The following is a 19,801-nucleotide window of genomic DNA, read 5'->3' on the forward strand; positions in this document are numbered from 1 at the left end:
ATTTGGTATTCTTCAGTCTTAGTAAAACTAAAGAATAAAACTAAGAACATGTCTGCTTGAGTAAATATGCAAACTTATGAATGTTACACAAATCAATACCGACAAAGGAAACACGTTCAAAATCACCTGTCACCTGCCCCATCATCTCTCTATATAAAATGAGAACAGCAGTCCCCCAAAGGGGCAACTCTGTCCTCTCCCTCATACCATAGGCGTTGTACATCTTGGGGCCCAGATCAGGCCTTACAAAGTAGCTGGGTAGCCTAGAAGCCAGATTGAGCCTGCCATCTCGTTTGGTATATTCTGGCAGAGGAAGATTCTCCATCAGATCTTCAAACCTAAGAAAGGGCAGGAAAGATGACTCAGTTTGCTCCAGGGAGGAGAAAGAAATCAAGTTCACATCTCTGTGACTATGCTGTGCTGGCTTCTGCCAGGCACAAGCCTCCGAGAATGGCATTATCTGAAATCACTCACCTTGTTGGCATCATGTCCCGAAAGTCTTCCCCAGGGGGCCAGTCCTTGAGTTTGAGCACCATTGGCTGCCCATCTTCCGACCGTAGTCTCTCTAGAAGACAGACAGCATTCTCATAATCCCCTATTACTTAATCTTCTAGGGACTGAGTCTCAGGAGATACAACCTCCTGGTTCATAAAGGACCAGGTGAGGAGGGCTTTGTTTTTTTTCCCACCCACTACTGCAATCTGAGTCACATCTCTCCATCTCACAGGATTCCTGCTCCCCCTCCTCAGAGCAAGAGAGCTCCCTATAACCTAAGTCTTAACACAAAGCGCAGGCCTGCTCTGGGATAACAGGACTGCCATGCAGCTGTACACAGCTGGCATCGAGACAGAAGGGCCTCCCTCCAAGAGGATATGGTGCAGGACTGAGTATTTAGATGCTTATTACCCACCCTGTCATCACATAACCGGTCAACAAAGTTACTTACTGCATATAATCTCAAAACCATCCCAGAAATCCCGAACTTTGACATCAGAAATTATAGCGCAGTTCCTGCAGTTCACCAAGTCCACATCCTGGTCTCCAAATTCCTGGCTAAAGGCTTCTGGCTTCCAGAGCTCAGATTTGAGCTTTTTATGTACCCCTGAAACTAGCACTGGCTGTGAAAACAAAGATAACATCCAATCAGAACCATTTAGAAAACATTTCTCCAGTTTATAATCCACAGATTCCCGTACATTAACTACAGAGAATGAGACTGCCTCTGCTCTATTGTTATGCTGTGTTCTCACTCTGAGGGACATTCCCTTAAGATATTTTTCTTACTGGGTATGTATTAGTGTTTTGAGGTAAGGAGACATTACCGGCAAATACAGCTTTGAGAATATTTCCTCACAATACAAATGCAAACAGAGAAACTCCACATGCTCCTCGCTCCTGAGGTACCGTCACTTATCACACGCACCACTAAGGACTCAGTATTTACCTGTCACTCCAGCTCACACCTTCACCCTACCCAGCACTACACTCGCGGAGCCTCCTCCAAAGCTGTCATCCAGGGCGGCTCAGTGTAGGAGAGCCTTACAAATACAACGCACGGCCTCACATTGAAAGACACACAGAGCGTTCTGAGGGAGCTCCTTGATTTTAAAAAGCAAAGTCAACTTGAAATAACAAGTTGAATTTACTGTGTATGTCTTTCTGGCAGAAGATCTTGCAGACAGGCCTGCAAAGAACCCAGCAACTTAGTTTGCTTACCTGGCCTTGCTTCCAGCATTCTCGGAAGATCTTCCAGTTGTTTTTGTTGCTGGGGTCATGGAGACACAGAAGCCGCCCGTCGCAGAGCCAAGAGTGAGAAGTGTGGGGGTCCAGCACATTCAGCCCCATCACCATCTCCTTCACCTCCTTCTGGGTATCTGTCAAGTTGCAGGACCGCTTTGAAGAATCTGAGGTTTTCTTATTTTCTACCACCGAGGCAATGATGTGGTCGAGAAAGTTGGGTAGGCTGGCTTTGCTCTTCGCTCCCTTCACAGACAAACCCTCAGGTAAGCTTGACTCAAGCACCATAAGAACATTAAAATATTTCCAAGTTCTAATCTATCTAATTAAGTACCATAAAACTTATTAAGATGCCTTCTGTAACTGTGGAGAAACAAAAAGTTACTAATTTTTAATATCTTACATTTCTCAGCCTTTTTTATTTTCTTACGTTTATGAAAGTACAGAAAGGTTTTGTTTTGTTTTTTTCCAAGACAGCTTCTTGTAGTCCTGGCTGTCCTAGAACTTGGCCTGTAGACCTCAGAGATCCGCCTGCCTCTGCCTTGAGCGCTGGGATTAAAGGTGTGCACCACCATCTGGCTCAGAAAGATCTTTTTGTTTTGTTTTGTTTTGAAAAAGACAGGGGTTTTCTGTGTGGCCCTGGTTGCCTTGAAACTTGGGCTGCACATCAGCACGGCCACTTGCCTGTGCTGGGATTAAAGGTGTAAGCCTCCAAGCCCATTGAGGAAATGTATTTCCCAACCTGGAAAATATATCTTTAGTATTGAACTCTGTGATAAGCATATGCATGTAGTCTGCAGAGTTCATTTAATGCTATGGCTGATTTTAAAAGATTCATTTAGAAAAAGCTCTCTTTGGATGGTATCCCCAAGAGATAATTCAATTAAGGAACTGACCAGACCTCACAAGGCAGTGCTTTTCTGGGCCGGTGAGATAGATCAGTGGGTAAAGGTGCTTGTTGCCACGTCTGATGGCCTGTGCTCTATCCACGGACCCACAGAGTCTGAGGAGAACACTGAACCCTGCATGCTTTCCCCTGCGGCAGGTGAGCACCCGCTCGTGTAACAGAAAAAGCCATTCCCTGCCAAGAACATCTATCTTAACAATGTCTGTCTAAGAACACTCCTTCAGGTCTTCTGCTACCACCCACGTGGCATCTCACTGTTTCAGCGGCTGGGAGAGCTCAGGCTCCCTGGAGAGGAAAGAGACACTGGCAAAGTCACAGAACGGAACAGAGGACTCCCATAAACCTGACACTCCCATCTGAAGTACTACCAACCACTTGTCTTACAACTGGGTGCAGTGCCAGGTAGGGCTCTGTGAGTTCAAGGCCAGCGTTGTCAACACAGCATTCCCAGACAGCCAGGGATACACAGTGAGACTGTCTCAACAGACAAACAACAACAAAACAAAACAAAACAAATCATATAATCATATAATGTTCTGAAAAAAATTCAAGAAAATAGGGATATAAGCAAGTACAAAAATATTTTTGAAATTACTTATCTAAAAAGAAACAACTACATAGATTCAACCACCTATGGTTTCAGAGTGCAGCCATTAACCATAAACAGAATCAGAAACAATTTCATGTACTTGTTTAAAATGACTTACAAGATATATACACTGAAAAGCACAAAAGCAAACTGTAGAGCAAACTTGTGTCAACAGGAGAAAATTATATAGTAATATTTCTGAAATGACACTCAAGAAATAATGCTGGGTCAGTCAGACGGCTCAGCAGGTAAAAAGCTACCTGCTGCCAAAGTCCGATGACCTGAACTTGATAACTATCTACTCAACAGAAGGAGAGCAGACTCCCATATTGTGATGGCCCCAACCCACACACCCTAAATGGTTACCTGGAAAAAAGACAAAGGGAAACCTGGAAGGCCTGTTTGTTTTTTTAAAATGTGTGTGTGTTGCCTGCATGTTGTTTGTGTACCACATGCATGTGTGTTGCCCTCAGGGGCTAAAAGACTGCATCCAATCCCTGTAAGGGCTCGTGAGCTGACATGAGGGTGCTAGAAAGTGGACGCAGCCCCTCTGCAGCCAGGGCTCTTAACTACTGGGCCATTTCTCTGGCCCTCCACTCACTCCCTGTTTCTATTCTCTTTAACTTCATCCATCAATGCTTACTAAAAATGACTACTGCACACTATGGTACTAGAGATACGTACTAATAAATAAATGCCTTTAATATAGGCAAAGAAACACAATAAAACAGCAGATTATAATAAGTGCTAGGAAGTGTAGAGGATGAGTGTGGCATAACCCAGGTGGTAGCACAGGCATGTATTCTCAGAATTTGGGAGGCAGAGGTAGGAGGATCAGGAGTTCAAAGTAATTCATAGTTACACATCAAGTCTGAGAGGATAGTGTGGACTACATGAGATCGTGCCTAACAAAACTAAAGTGTAAAATATAAAAAACAGCTTCCTGAGAACAGTATTTTTCAGGTGGGAAGCAGAAGTGATGAAGCAAGCAAGCCTTGTGTATACACAGGGAGGGTTCTAGGAACAAGGAACAAATACAAGACCTACAAAGAAAGCCACACAGAGAAACCCTCTCTCTGGGGGAAAAAAAGGTAGCCAAGGCTTACTATTTACAACGATCTCAAACATTCCAAGAACTTAACGTTAAAAGAGGAGTTGCTAGCTTGACTGTGTAAAGAACACAGCAGCTCTGCAGAATATCCTCTGACCCAATCATCTAGATCTGTGATGGTTTTCTCATGGAGAAATACTAAAGGTCAGAGTTGTAGAAAGGACACTTACTGCTGGAGATGCAGAGAAAACAGGGGGGAAGGGTATGCCCGTGTCCAGAGGGGTTTGAGGAAGCTTTCCGGGCCCAGAGTGAAGGAGGTCTCGAAGGCTCGAACCCTCAGTTTTGCTGTTGGAGGCAGTGGGGCCCAGTAACAGACTGTTAAAAAGCTTTGGAGTCAATGGAGAGACTTTTGCAGTGGAGTTGAATGAGTCCAGCCCAAAGGGTGAATGAGACTCTTTATTGAGCACCGACCTCAGGGACCCTGCTTCTGCAAGACACAAAGGAGAGAACATCACATGGGGAAAAATAGGCGGCAGACACCCACTCTCTCGACACAGCTGGGAAGCAAGGAAAGATCTTCTGTCCTGTCTTGTCTCCAAACTATGTAGGTTTCGTCTGTGTCAAGGCTGAGAAGCTATGAACACCAGGTTTCAGGGATATAGAAAAACTCTCTACTTCTTTCTTCTTGTCTAAGCTTGGATCACAAAATTCCTTTTTTCTCACCTACCTTTTATCTTCTAAGACAGTTTAAGTGGGTCTCCAGGCCTCTTGGACTGGAATCATTCGTGGTATTTGTTTAAAAATGGAGATCAGTCCTTATCTCAGAAAACTCTAATTTAATGGGTTTAAGTGGGGTGAAAGAATATCCATTTAAAAAATAATTCCCAGTTGGCTGTCAAGCCCATTTAAGATGGCTGTTCCTTTCAAGGCCAGCTGAGCCCCTGATTCAAAGTAACACCACTGCTCTAAGTGTAGCTGTCAACTCTAGCTGTAGAAACAAACCAGGAGGAAACTTACTCCAACTGCCTTAAAGATCACAGAATACAAACCCAACACTCGTCCCATAGGGCACAGGTGGTTCATCTCACCTTTTGTTTCTTCTTTAGCCTTCTGAGTTGCTAAATCTGCTAACCAATGCAGGGCAGAGGAGGGAGGGGCCGCGTCAGGGCACGGGGGCCTGATGGCTTTTAGTTCACTATTGCTATTTGATGTGGAACCTTCTGCTCTGAGGGGCTCCTCAGATCTGCTGTCAGGGCCGGCACCTTTGGGAACTTGGTCTGGCTCTGGATTTGTTACCGTGGCAGTTCCGCCTCCGCCTGAGAAGGTAGCTTCATTTCCAGAAGAGGCACTAGGGGTTATACTGGGAAGCTAAGGCACGGAAGATTAGAGCATTAGTTAGGAGGACTGCAGAGGGTAAGTGTGGGTAGAGCAAATGGAACATGACTACCAATGGTTGCGAACACTACACAGGTCTGTGACGAACAACCTGGAACTATCCCCAAACATTATTTCATCCATTCTCTAACTCCATATGTACTTATTGCATCTACAATGTGCCAGCAGTTTGGTTCCATGGAAAACCAAGTGAATAAGATTTGGAATTCATAATTTAAAGCATGTGTTAGATGATTTCCACAACAGAAAACTAGTTCTTAAAAGTTAATTCCCCTCAAAGTTAATCCCATAGGGGCTAGAGAGATGGCTCATTGGTTAAGAGCACTGGCTGGAAGAGTGTTGAGTTCAACTCCCAGCACCCACATGGTGGTTCACAACCATCTATAATGAAATTTCATGTCCCCTTCTGGTGTGCAGGTGTACATGAGCACTTATACATAAAAAATACATTAAAAGAAAGAGGGAGGGAGGGAGGGAGGGAGAGAGGGAGAGGGAGAGAGAGAGAGAGAGAGAGAGAGAAAGAAAGGTGATTGCATGAAGCCATTCTGGGGGATTAAAAGCCAGTCTGTGCACAGCTCTGGCATAGTAAATGTTCATCATATTCTGACTTTATTATTAACTGCTGACGTTTTCAGAGAATGCTCCAGCTCATTAATGCTACTAAAGCCGCATCTGCAGATCCCTCAGCATCTATGCTTGGGCTTTCAGTCATCCATCCTGTGTTAGTGGTGCTAGGAGAGTATCAAATGGAAGCTGTACACTATGAATTCTTATTGTTGTTTTGCTTTTCCTTTTGAAATGTGGTCTTGATATTGCCCAGATGGGCCTCAAAACTCAAAATTCTTCCACCTCAGAATCCTGAGTAGTTGGATTAACTTTTTTCTTTTTAAACTGCAGGCAGTAATTTTTGCTTTAATTGGCATACAAGGTAACAGGTCCCTATGGCATTTTCATATACACTAAGTTTTGGTTGGGCCTTCCTACCATCCCTATGCTTTTACCCTTCTACCCCAGGGTTGCCCCTTCTGGGATTAATTCTAAAATAAAACAATTAAAAAAAAGAAAATAGAACCCGAAGGAAGGAAGGAAGGAAGGAAGGAAGGAAGGAAGGAAGGGAGGGAGGGAGGGAGGGAGGGAGGGAGGGAGGGAGGGAGGAAGGGAAGAAGGAAGGAAGGAAGTTAGGAGAAAGAAGCCAACCAAGCCTCTCAGTTGTGGCCCCACACAGTTTACCTGTGACATCCCATTGGTGACAGCAGGTCTCAAAACGGATTTGCTTTGCCGACTAATACAGGGGCAGTTTGCTTTAATTCCCCACTTTCCCCGGGCAGCATGTACCATGTCTCCAATATTGTAAAGGGCTAAGAGAAAAACAGGGCAGTAAGTAAGTACCACTGGACACTCTCATAGGTCATGGTGTAATAAATACCGTTTTGAGACAGGGGCCTAAGGACCCAGGTTGGCTTTGAACTTCTAAGGAGGAGCTGCTGCAGGAAGCTGGGAATATGACCTAAACACAGTCACTCCTCTGTCCAGCTTGTGGCCATCTTCTTTCATGGATTCAAGGGTTTGGTTATGCTGCACTGGATATCCCCCTCTCCCTCGGAAGCCGAGCACCGAACCCAGGGCCTTGCATTGAGCTAAACATCCAACCCCTCCGGTGGATATTTTTATTGTTTGCTTGGCCTGGAACATACTATGTAGCTTAGGGTGGTCTCCAGCCCACTACAGTCCTCCTATCTACCTCAGCTTCCTGAGGACCAGGATTACATCATGGCAGCTCTCAGTTGGATTTAAAAAAAAAAAAAATGTATTTACTTGATCATTTTTTTTTCTTTTTCAAGACAGAGTTTCTCTGTGCAGCTCTGGCTGTCCTGGAATTCACCCTGCAGACCACATTGGCTTTGAACTCATACACATACACACACACACACACACACACACACACACACACACACACAATTTTTTAAATTTATGTAGCCCTGTTCTTGACTCACTCTGTAGACCAGGCTGGCCTCAAACTCAGAGATCCACCTGCCTCTGCCTCCTGAGTGCTGGGATTGAAGGTGTGCGACCACCACCAGGCAAAACACATTTTGTTCGCTTGCTTTGATTTTATTTTACTCGAATGGTTGCATGTATATGTACTAGATGCATGCCCTTGAAGGCCAAAGAGAAAATTGGATCTCCTGAAACTTGAGTTACAAGTGATTGTGAGTTGTCCTATGTGGGTGCTGGGAACTGAACCAAGGTAATAAGAGTAGCAAGTGTTCTTAACTGCTGAACCATCTCTCTCCAGCCCCTTAGCTGGATTTTTATAAGCCTAAAACCAGAAGTCTTTCTAAATGACTAGTTCGATTATTTATCACCATTGTCAGTTTGACTGAATTTAGAATACCTGTGGTAAAACAACTTTGAGTTGTCTGAGGCATATTTCCAGAAAGGCTTAACTCAAGAGGGAAGACCCATCCTCAGATGCCCAAAACTGACTAAAAAGGGCAAGCAGAACACCAGCATTTTGTTTCTGAATCCTGACTTTAAATACACTCCTTAAGTGACTTTACCTGGGTTATTTGTCACAACAATGAGAAAAGTAGCCATCAGTCTAGTGACTGCTTTCTTTTACTTTGGCCTAGCTAATTCCTCACTAGTCCCAAGTTCAAGGCCTGTTTATACTACATAAAACCCCTTTCTGTGGGTTGGGAATGTGACCTCAGTTGGCAGAGTACTTGCCTAGCATGCATGAAGCCCCGGGGTCATCCCAGCATGTAGACAATAGAGTGTGGTGGCCTACTCCTGTATTCCCAGTACTTGGGAGGAAGAGGCAAGAGGATCCTAAATTCAAGCTTAGTTACACAGTGAGTTTCCAGGCCAGTCTGTGCTCCTGAGGCTAAAACAGGGCCTGCAGAGGTAAATCAGCAGTTAGGAGTGCTTTTTGCTCTTCTAGGAGACCAGAGCTCAGCTCCCAGCACTCATGTCAGCCTGTAACCCCAGCTCCAGGGCACCTGATACCCCCTTTCTGAGCTCCAGGAGTGCCTGCACACAGATATACCACATAGACATAAACAATAGAAAAATAAAAATAAATCTTTGAAAATTAAGGAAAAAATGCTAAAACAATGGTGCTAAAGAGATGGCTCAGATGTTAAAAATATTAGTTCCTTTTACACTGTCTAAGGGTTCAACTCCCTACACAGTGGCTCACAACCCCTTGGAATTCCAGTTCCAGGAGATCTGATACCTTCTTCTAGCCTCCATGGGCACCAGGCTTGCCCGAGGCACAGACATACATGTAGACATAACACCGACATACATAGTAAACAAAAGACTAAAGCAAAACAAGAGCCAAGCGGCCTCTGTGAATTGAGGCCTGCTTGGTTTTACACATTGATTTTCAGGCCAGCCAGAGTTACCAAGGGAGAGCCTGTCTCAAATGTGTATACACACACCTACCACACATTCCCACACACCATACCCACACCAAACACACCCATGCTGCACACCAACACACCCACACATCTCTCTTACACACATCCACACGGCTCAAACTAAAGCAATACACTTAGGCTAGGGATATAGCTCTGTGGTACAAGTGTTGACCTACTACGTAAAAAGCTGAGGGGTCAATACTCACCACTACAAAATCAAAAGAAATAAGCACAAAACACTTTTTCACCCAATCTCAGAACAGGAATTTCTTTACCTGTGCCAGGGATGATCTGGGTAGGCATGAGGTTTTCTGGTTCATGGGACTGCCCCTTTGCACACTTTAGCCAGGAGAAAACTTCTTCATCACCCATTTCTTCTGTCTCTGAAACAGAAATTAATTTCTTATTTTATGGAGTCTAAGATGGATCTCTTTCAGTGAGTGTAGGTTTTAGAACCATACAGGCCAATTTTCTTATGGCCAAAGAAAGCAACAGCTTATTTAAAAAATAACAGCTGTTCTACTGTGCTACAGTTTATAAAAAAAATTAAACCTACAATCTAAAGTAAACATTTCCTATTTCTTAAAATCAATTTTGACAAAGAATACTCTCCTATCCCTCTACAAACCTGAACTCTTTGCACTTAATACCTTTCTTTCAATCTTGGCCAGCACGGTTTTTGCTTTGTTTTGTTTTTTTGTTGGACAGGTTCTCATGTATCTCTGACTGGCCTCAGAGATATATTTATCTCAGACTTATAATGAAGTCAAATACCACCCTTAACTCTGGAACCTCTTACTTCTCCTGAGTGGCAGCATTATAGGTATTTGCTGCCAGATTTCAAGTAGACTTGAAAAATGTGACTCCATGTGTGTCTGTGAATGAATGCTGTATGTGTACAGGTGCCTGACATGGACGGATGCTGGGAAGGAAACTCCTTTGCAAGAAAAGAAAACACTCTCAGACAATATGCCATCTCTCAAGCCCCTATAGCTGTGACTGTTAGTCACTGATCTAGGGTTAGAAGTATTAATCTTTAACTTATAGTCTATCTCCAGCTATTATATCACTTCATATAGGGTGTAGTACATACATACATATTAAACTTTGTGCTACTGTTTTGTTAGTAAGTTATTTATTTTTATTTCATGTGCATTGGTGTTTTTCCTGAATGCCTGTCTGTGTGAGGGTGTTCCATGTGGGTGCTGGGACCTGAACCTGGGTCCTCTGGAAAAGCAAGCAGTGCTCTTAACCACTGAGCCATTTCTCTAGCCCTCCACTTTGTTACTATTGTTACACAATTTCTTTTCTTTTTTCTTTACATTATTTTTATTTTTTGTAAGTGGTGTATGTATATTCTGTGTACTGTGTGCATGCAGTGCCCACAGAGGCCAAAAGAGGTCATCAGATCCCTTGGAACTGGTGCTAGAGACAGCTGTGAGCTGCCATGTGCGTACTGGGAATCGAACCTGGCTCCTCTGGGTGGGCAGTTAGTGCTTTTAACTGCTAAGCCATCTCTCTAGCCCCTAGACATTTTATTTACAAGTTAAAAACTCCTAAATAAACTCTGTGTTGTGTGGGTTTTTTTTAAAATTTAAATTACATTTATTTATATTTTTGCGTGCCTGTCTGCTTTCACGCATGGAGACGGGTTTTCTCTGTATAGAGCCTTGGGTGTCCTGGAGTCACTTTGTAGACCAGCTTGGCCTTGAACTCACAGAGATCCAATTGCCTCTGTCTCCCTGAGTGCTGGGACTGAAAAATATTTTGAGTGTTAATTCTATATTAAGTGGTTTGTTTTCAGCACTTGAAGATGTTATTATGCTGTTTTCTAATAAACTGGCTGCCATTCTTAGACATAACATGTGTAATAAGCAGTTTGCCATCTATTCATTCCTACTTTTTCTTTTTTAAATTAACTCATTTATTATTTATACAATATTCTGCCTGCATGTACACCTGCAGGCCAGAAGAGGGCACCAGATCTCATTATAGATGGTTAGGAGCCACCCATGAGGTTGCTAGGAATTGAACTCAGAATCTTTGGAAGAACAGACAGTGCTCTTAACCTCTGAGCCATCTCTCCAAGGCTCCACACTCCTACTTTTCCAGACTGAGTCAGGTAGACTCCTCAAGAGAGAAAATGCTGTGCTTTGGTGTGTGCCTTCCTTTCTGGGGGGAGAGGGTGTCATTACATAGCAAAGGCAGTTTCCATTTGTAACCTACCTCAGCTTTCCTAGTGCTGGGATTAGAGCTGTGCCACCATCCCTAGCTTGCGTGTGTTTTTCTCGGTGTTTCTTCTCTTTGGAGGTTATTGTTGGTTTTATAGAGATACAGTTTTATCAAACCTATAAAATATTTTGGCTTTGTTTAAATATTTTTCTGTCACTTCCTTCCACTTTACCAATTATGTCCAATAGATCACCTGATATTCCCTACAGTTCTCTAACAGTATCCTGGAACTGTAGTCACAGATCATTGTGAGCCACCATGAAGGTTCTGGGAATTGAACCACAGTCCTCTGCATGAGGGTGTCAGATCTCCCGAAACTGGAGTTAGACAGTTGTGAAGAGCCTTACAGGTGCTGGGAACTAAACCTAGGTCACTAAGCATCCCTCCAGCCTCCAATTAAAGAAGATTTAAATCCTGGGACAAAGGTGTGATCCTTCTGGACTCTTAAAAAGCATGTCTTTTTGTTGTTTTATTTTTATTTTTTAGAAAGTACTGTCTAGTTTTTATTATAAGTTTTGTTCTTTGATAATTTTTTAAATTAAATTTTTGTTTTTTTACATTAATTACATTTTATTCACTTTGCATCCCAGCTGTAGCCCCCTCCCTCATCTCCTCCCATGCCCCTTTCCAAGTCCACTGATAGGGGAGGTCCACCTCCGCTTCCATCCAACCTAGCTTATCAGGTCTCATTAGGACTGGCTGCAATGTCCTCCTCTGTGTCCTGGCAAGGCTGCTCCTCCCTCAAGGGGTGTGGTGGTCAAAGAGGCAGCCACTGAGTTCATGTCAGAGAGTCCCTTTATTTTTATTTTTTTGAAATACATTCTCTCTATTACATAGTCCTGGATGTCCTGGAACTTGTTATGCACAGCAGGATGGTTTTTAACTCACAAAGATTCACTTGCCTTTGCTTCCTAACTGCTGGAAGCCAAGTACCTCTTTAAAATTGTGAATTCTGAAGCCAGGTATGGTGACATAAGGCTTTAATCCCAGCTCTCAAGAGGCAGAGGCAGGCAGATCTCTGTGAGTTCGAGGCCAGCCTGTTCTACAAAGCAAGCCCCAGGACAGTCAGGGCTACACAGAGGAAACCCTGTCTTGAAATTATATATATAATTTTTTTTTCCCTGAAATCCTGAATTCTGAAAATTAATTGCCAATTGTTCTCTGTTAGGGGGGCAGCTCTTTCCTCTACAGTATTTAGGCTGCCAAGCTGATCTGGTCCCCTCTTTGCCATAGTTAGAAGCTGCCTAGGCAGTGCACTAGCCACTGCAGAAATCAGCTTCTTTCTTCCCATTTCTCAGAAATCACAGTTTCATGCTGCCTAATGCAAAATGTGGGAAATTTGGGTTTAAAATGTTTGTTTTTTTCTGTTTATGGAGCCTGATGTGGTTGTGGCACATACCTGTGTGTGGGGCTGAGGCATGAGGCAACAGAATCACTTGGGTCCAGAACTTTGAGACCAGTCAGGGCAGCACAGTGACCCTTCATCTTTGCAATAATGACTAGATAAAGCAATAACCTTTTTGCTTTGTTCTGTTTTTGGGAATGTCCCATATAACCCAAGCTGGCTTCAACGCTGCAAATAGAAGCGTTGAAATAGAAGACAACCTTGATCTTAATCCTTGTGCTTCTGTCTCCCAAATGCTGGCACCACAGGGGTCACCACCCCTGGCTAAATAAAGCCCCCACCCCTTTATTTTGTTTTTGTTTTGAGACAGGGTTTCTCTGTGTAGCGTTGGTTGTCCTGAACTCACTTTGTAGACCAGGCTGGCCCCAAACCCCCAGAGATAAGCCTGCCTCTGCCTCCCTGAGTGCTGGGGTTACAGGCATGTGCCACTGCAAACAGCAACAAAGGCCTTTTGAAGAACTTCCAGAGTGTACTCCAAAGTGCCTTAGTTGTATAATTGTAGCTACAATGTATTGTTTCTTTCCCCTGCATGATTAGTGATGTTGAGTGTCTTTTTACGTCTTATCATCCCACTGTTTTGTCTGAGATATATATATGCTCAAATTATTTGCTGCCACCTCAGGCTCCATGTAAAGTTAACTGCACAATTACTGTATCGCCCACCTGTTTGCTTTTTGTTTTTTTTTCATGCAACCCAGGCTGGCATCAAACTCACAATGTAGCTGAAGCTAGTGTTAATCTCTTAATCCTCCCCTCTACCCTCTAAATGCTGGGATTACAAATGTTTATCTACTACACCTAGGTTGACCCAAAGTTCTACTCCTAGCTATATAACAAGCATCTGTCCACACAAAACCCTGTACAGTGGACTGTCCACATAGCCAAAAACGAATATAACAGATGTACATATACACCCATACAACAGAACATCAGGAGACAACACAGGGGAATCAACTGATATGTACAGTAACATACACAGACCTGAGTATAAAGCATCATTCTAAGAGAAGCCAGTCACAACAGGCCAAATATTATGATGCCATCTTTATAACATGACTAGAATATGCAAATCCATAGAGACAAAAATTAATTAGTGAGAACCAATGCCAGCGCGAGGACGGAATGTGAAATGACAGCTGAGAAGCACAGAACTTGACAGGGTTGCCATACAAATTTGTAAGTTAAACTACTGCTTTGTACTTTTTTTTTTTTTTTTCTTTTTGGAGACAGGGTTTCTCTGTGTAGTTTTGGCTGTCCTACAACCTACTTTGTAGACCAGGCTGGCCTCAAACTCACAGACATCTACCTGCCTCTGCCTCCCCAAGTGCTGGGATTACAGGCGTGTGCCACCCCCACCCCCCCCCCGCTGTTTTGTACATTTTAAAAAGTTAGTTTGAAAAAAACAATACAGTGAATTGGTAGGGTTGGAAAATGGCTCTGTGGTTAAGAGCACATGTTGCCAAGTTCAGTTCTCAGTACCCACACCAGAAAGCTAAGAACAGATGTAACTCCAGAATCTGATATCCTACCTTTTTTGATTTTCCTTTTTGTTTTTTTTTTTTTTTTTTTTAAAAACAAGCCTCTCTATATAGTTGTAGCTGTCTTAAAACTTGCTACGCAGACCAGGCTGGCCTTAAACTCACAGAGACCCTTCTTCCTCTGGCCCCAAGTGCTGGCATTAAAGGCACGTGCCCACCACAGCCAGGCAGATTTTCTTTTTTGGCTTCTGAGAGCACTGTAATCGCACGTAAATATCCATTTATAGACATGCACACATACGAATAGTTAAAAATAAAACAAGTCTTTCCGGTCCCCAGACAGGGTTTCTTTGGGTAGCCCTGGCTGTCCTGGAACTCAGAGACACGTATGCCTCTGCCTCTAAGTGCTGGATTAATGGGGTGCGCCACTACTGCCTGGCTTAATTAATCTTTTTTTTAAAAAAAAAAAAAAGGTGGGCTGGGGATTTAGCTCAGCGGCAGAGCACCTGTGCTGTGGAATAACCCTTGAGCTCAGGCTTCTCTAGGTTGCGTATTGGCTATCCTAAGATGTTACAACAGGGGCTGGCATGATGGCTCAGCTGTCACAATTATATACTGCTCTAGCAAAAGATCTGAGTTTGGTTTCCAGTACCGATATCAGTCTGCTCAAAACTATCTATACCAGCTCCAGGGGGGCCCGCACCTTCCTCCAGCCTCTGTGAAAGCCTGCACTCAACTGTGCACATACCTGGACACATAAACATTTATAGAATTAAAAATTATAAAAACCAATCTCTTATAGTAAAGACAAATGAAGTTAGTTAAGCAAATAAAGAGGGGCATAAGCGCACTCCTGATTCAATTGCCAAAGCTCAGAAATATATGTCTACCTAAGAGAGACAGGATTTGCTTACCACTCCTTGGACGGCTTTTCCTGAGCCGGTAACAGTCCAGGCAGACCCCAAATCCACATTTTCGACAAACCCAGTGGATGTTGAAGAGAGTGGTTTCACACACATCACACATCTCTCGTACTCCGCGCACAGCTCGCTTCCATGCCACTTTCTCTGGTGAAAGAAGAACACAATCAGTAGTGACTACTGTGCCTAACAGCCCAAGAGCCAGATTTACTGAGCGATGCTCATGGCATTCTGTCCATCAATAAAAATTTAACAAACATACAAGTCTGTGTTTAGACTTAGACAGTTATAAGATCTGGAACACTGATGTTGTCAGGAGTCGTCACAATAATCGTAGGTGATACGATAACCTAGTATCAACAGAAAATTAATGGTACATATTAACAGTGAAAACAATAAAATTTTAACTGGGTTGTAACTCTTGCATTTTGAAGGTGGAAGCAGGAAAATTAAGAGCCCAAAGATCAATCTGAGATATGTAACAAGTCTGAGGCCAGCTGGGCCTACTTGAGATCCTGTCTCAAAAAATAAACAGTGTAAAATCTTACCATGGAGAACTTGACCCAAAAAAACAAAAACAAAAAAACAAAAACAAAAAAAAAAGGAAGCATCTCTTAAAAAATTTAAAGTATAAACTCATAGTATAGTTAGGCTTAATTTGTAAATAGTATGCAATATATCTGCATAGTTTTTCTAATAATGAGGATTCTAGGGGCTGGAGAGATGGCGCAGAGGTTAAGAGCACTGACTGTTCTTTCTAAAGTCCTAAGTTCAATTCCCAGCAATCACATAGTGGCTCACAACCATCTATAATGAGATATGGTGTCCTCTTATGGCCTGCTGGCACAAATGCAGGCAGAATACTGCATTGATAAAATAAATAAATCTTAAAAAGAAAAGTGCACTGTCTGCTCTTCCAGAGGACCTGAGTTTAGTCTCCAGTAACCACATGGTGGCTCATGACCACCTGTGAGATCTGGAGCCCTCTTCTAACGTGCAGGCAGAACAGTGTATACATAATAAGTAAATGTTTAAAAAATTAATGAGGATTCTAGTTGAGAAGCAAAGCATTAAATAGCACCATATCTCTCGACAAATCATAGAACATTGGTACCAATGCAAATTTGTTCAAAGTGAACTGAAAACAGGATGACTCAATCCCAAATGGACATCTAAATGCTTCTCTTAACAGATGTATGACAAACAAGACAGGCATAAAAAGATGGGTTTCTGGTTTACTAATTGTCTAACCCTGAGAAAATGAATAATCTGTTGGAAACAGTTAATTGATTATAGGCTGCTACAAAGAGAAATCTTATCAGTCTTAATTCATCCTCAATGCCTTCTCCTGCCAATCTTTTCTTTTTTTTTTTTTTTTTTTTTTTTTTGTCTTCTCCCCCAAGACAGGGTTTCCCTGTGTAGCTTTGGCTATCCTCACAGAGATCCACCTGCCTCTGTCTCCCTCAATGCTGGGATTATAAGGCATGCACCACAGTGCTCAGTTCTTATTTTTAAGTTTTTTGAGACAGGGCTTCTTGGTGTAGCCCTGGTTTGTCCTGGACTTGCTCTGTAGACTAGGCTGGCCTTGAACTCATAAAGATCTACCTGCTCTGCCTCCCAAATGCTGGCTTGGATTAAAAGCATTCACCACTGTGCCCATCCCCAATCTTGAAGTAAAAGGACATCAAGACTGCAAGCAGGATGAACTGTAAATAGCAAAATGCGGCCTTACGGTGAGGTTCCACCATCATCATGGCCTCCTTTTCAGACATTACGAGCTGGCAGAACTGGTCACCAACATTGGCCAAGATGTATTTTGAGGTTTCTAGGTCTATTCCTTCTGCTAGAGAGGAAGAGGGAATCCACAGGTTCATGGCATCAGGGTCACTCTGCTGAGGGCTTAGAAATCCCTCCACACGAAGTACCCCCTTTCGAGTGAAGACCAACCTAATAAAAAGAAAGAAAAAAAAAAAAAAGAGACAAGTGTAATACAACCTTCCTTTGTGTTGAGGATTATAAATATTTATTATTGATTTATCTTTTAGTTAAACAGTGGTTATTCCTAAACCAGCTGTATACCCATATCACCAAACAGAGACTAGGATATATTTAGTTAACCTAGAACACAATGCTGGGCAATAATTACTCCATCATAAACCTCCAAGACTGCATAGCTTCCTCCCATTTGGATTTCCCACATCATACTTGCTTTTTTGTCATATCTTACTTTGGTCTGGTTCATCTCTCCCTGTGGTTCCAAGTCCTCTCCTCTCAGAGCGCCCCTCCCCACTATCTTCTTTCTCCTTCCCTCTGGACCAGGATGTCCCACCCTGTTCTCTCCACTGCTCAGCACTGGCTGGTTGTTTTATTGACAATATGGAAAACAAATGGTAGCATGTTTACACAAACTTGAGACAGGTGATGTTAGAATAAGCATCACAATGCAGTGTCTGGATTGAAACCAGAGAGTGGGGTAGAGAAATCAGCATGTGAATGAACAAGGGCAAATCGTATACATTCCACAAGAACATTATTCCAACACCCTTGGGATCTGAGGGAAATGGTTGGAGGCTACACTTCTTAGCTGCTGCTCATTCCCTAACCAAAATCTGTGGCCGATCAGGTCTCTCATATAATATGATACTGTATCTGTACTATATACTTTTGCATATTATTTTAAGTCACCAGTAGGTTCCTTACAGCACTTAAAATAATGTAAATATAACATTTACACATTTGCTAGAATACTTAAACTGCTTTTGCACTATACTGTTTAAGGACTAAAGGGATGGACAACAGTGAGATGGCTCAATGAGGAAAGGTACTTGCTCTCAAACTTGACAGTCTGCGTTTCATTCGCAGCCAACTCCTGCAAGTTCTTCTGTCTACCAAGCGATGGGTGGGTATGCGTGTGCACAGGCACACCACCACACCTACTCACACCCACCCACTTAAACAAACACACAAAAACAGGCCAAGAAAGGCATCAGCTCCCCTGGGGCTGGGTTACAGATGTTTGTGAGCTGCCATGTGGGAGCTAGAATCAAATATGCACACTTTGTAGGAACAGTCAGTGTTTCTCCATTGAGCCATCTCTCCAGCCCCCAACCCCATAAATAAGTGTAACAAACAGGAATGAGAAAAGCAAAGTTTCCACACAAATGTTATAAGCCCGGGCAAGTTTTCAATCCAGTTACTTAAATCTGTGTGTGGAACCAGCAGACAGAGGCAAACAAACTCCTGCGGTCTCTGCTGGTAGAAGGCTTAGCACTAGTTAAGTCTCCATTCTTTACACAGCTCCCCTTAGAACCCATTACAATTGTCATGAGTTTTCCCATCCCTGTGTTTCAGACCTGCAATCATGCACACGTGAACAGAGAAAGGCAGAGGCAGCGTCATCCTCAGACTGCAACCTTAGGTGGGCCTTCTTACTCCCAGCAGCCACAGTAATCAACTAGATACTAGTCTCCTGTCTTCTTTTCACAGCTGCAGTATTACCCTCCCCCTTATCTTTTGTTTGTTTTTTGTTTTGTTCTTAGAGACAGTGTTTCTTTGTGTAGTCCTGGCTGTCCTGGTACTCACTCTGTAGACCAGGCTGTCCTAGAACTCAGAGGTCCACCTGACCATGCCTTATGAGTGGTGGGATTAAAGGCATGCACCGCCACCTCTCAGCTCCCCTTATTTCTTATACTGAGTATAGAGAAACCAGAGGACAATATCTACAACCTCCTCCCCTCATCTCGCTGCCAGAGCTTCCTGCAAACAGACCAAGGTTCTCCATCTGATGTGCCATTCTAAATGAGCTCTCAATCGAGCTCAGAGTCTTTATATATATCCTACCTCTTACCACAACTCAAATAATACACCCCCGCAACCCCTTTCTTTCAAAACAGGACTTCATGTAGCCCAGGCTAGCCTCAAATTTACTCTGTAGTCAATGCAAGCTTCAAACTCTTAATTCTCCTGCCTCTGTCTTCAGAGTGCTGGAATTATACACATGCATCACCATACCTTTAAGCACTATCAGTATAAAAGACAAGGCTCCTGAAATAGTTCTTTAAATATGGACCCATCGACTTTAGCTTAGCTGCTAAAGTGGTTGTTTAACTTGCAGGAGGGCCCTGTGTCCAATCCTAGCACTTAGGAGGCAGAGATAACAGAGCTGAAGTTCATCTTCACCTTCATAGGGAGTTCAAGGCCATTCTGGGGCACATGAGAACCTATCTAAAAAACAAAAACCAAACAAAAAAAAAAAAAAAAAAAAAAAAAACTCCAAAACAAAAAAACAAACAACAAACAAAATACCGACCCATCATGAATTCTCCATCCTAGTCTATCCATCCTAGTTCTGTGAGCAATAGTACAACATCAAGGATGAACTTGCTTTCACAGATCTTATTTAAAACAGTTGCCTCTCTCAGGCTAAGCATGGTGGTGTACATCTTTAACCCAATGCTTGGGGGGCAGGGTCAGGTGGATCTCTTGAGAGTTCAAGGCCAGCCAGGACTACACAGTAAGACCCTGCCTCTCTCTATCAACCAACCAACCAACCAGCCAACCAACCAACCAACCAACGAAACAAACAACAGAGCCATTCTAACCTCCCCTAAAATACCAACTATCTTCACTGATTGTTTCCTCAGTTAGCTAACAAACTTCTTT

The 19,801-nt window shown here is 43.0% G+C and overlaps 1 protein-coding gene across 1 annotated transcript in view; it reads right to left on the reverse strand.

Moving 5' to 3' along the window:
* Positions 1–19,801, reverse strand: part of Kdm3b (lysine demethylase 3B) — a 62,258-nt gene that overhangs the window by 8,655 nt on the left and 33,802 nt on the right. The window contains exons 10-19 of the mRNA XM_055625801.1: positions 16,872–17,086; positions 15,134–15,286; positions 9,380–9,487; positions 6,910–7,037; positions 5,373–5,652; positions 4,515–4,771; positions 1,717–1,983; positions 947–1,118; positions 475–565; positions 208–338 (exon numbers count right to left, since the gene is read on the reverse strand). Coding sequence (XP_055481776.1) covers positions 208–338; positions 475–565; positions 947–1,118; positions 1,717–1,983; positions 4,515–4,771; positions 5,373–5,652; positions 6,910–7,037; positions 9,380–9,487; positions 15,134–15,286; positions 16,872–17,086 — 1,802 coding nt within the window. The remainder of the gene's footprint in view (positions 1–207; positions 339–474; positions 566–946; positions 1,119–1,716; positions 1,984–4,514; positions 4,772–5,372; positions 5,653–6,909; positions 7,038–9,379; positions 9,488–15,133; positions 15,287–16,871; positions 17,087–19,801) is intronic.

The sequence above is a fragment of the Psammomys obesus genome, unplaced genomic scaffold (genome assembly GCF_907164565.1).
Source record: "Psammomys obesus unplaced genomic scaffold, mPsaObe1.curated_primary_1811, whole genome shotgun sequence".
Classification (NCBI taxonomy): domain Eukaryota; kingdom Metazoa; phylum Chordata; class Mammalia; order Rodentia; family Muridae; genus Psammomys; species Psammomys obesus.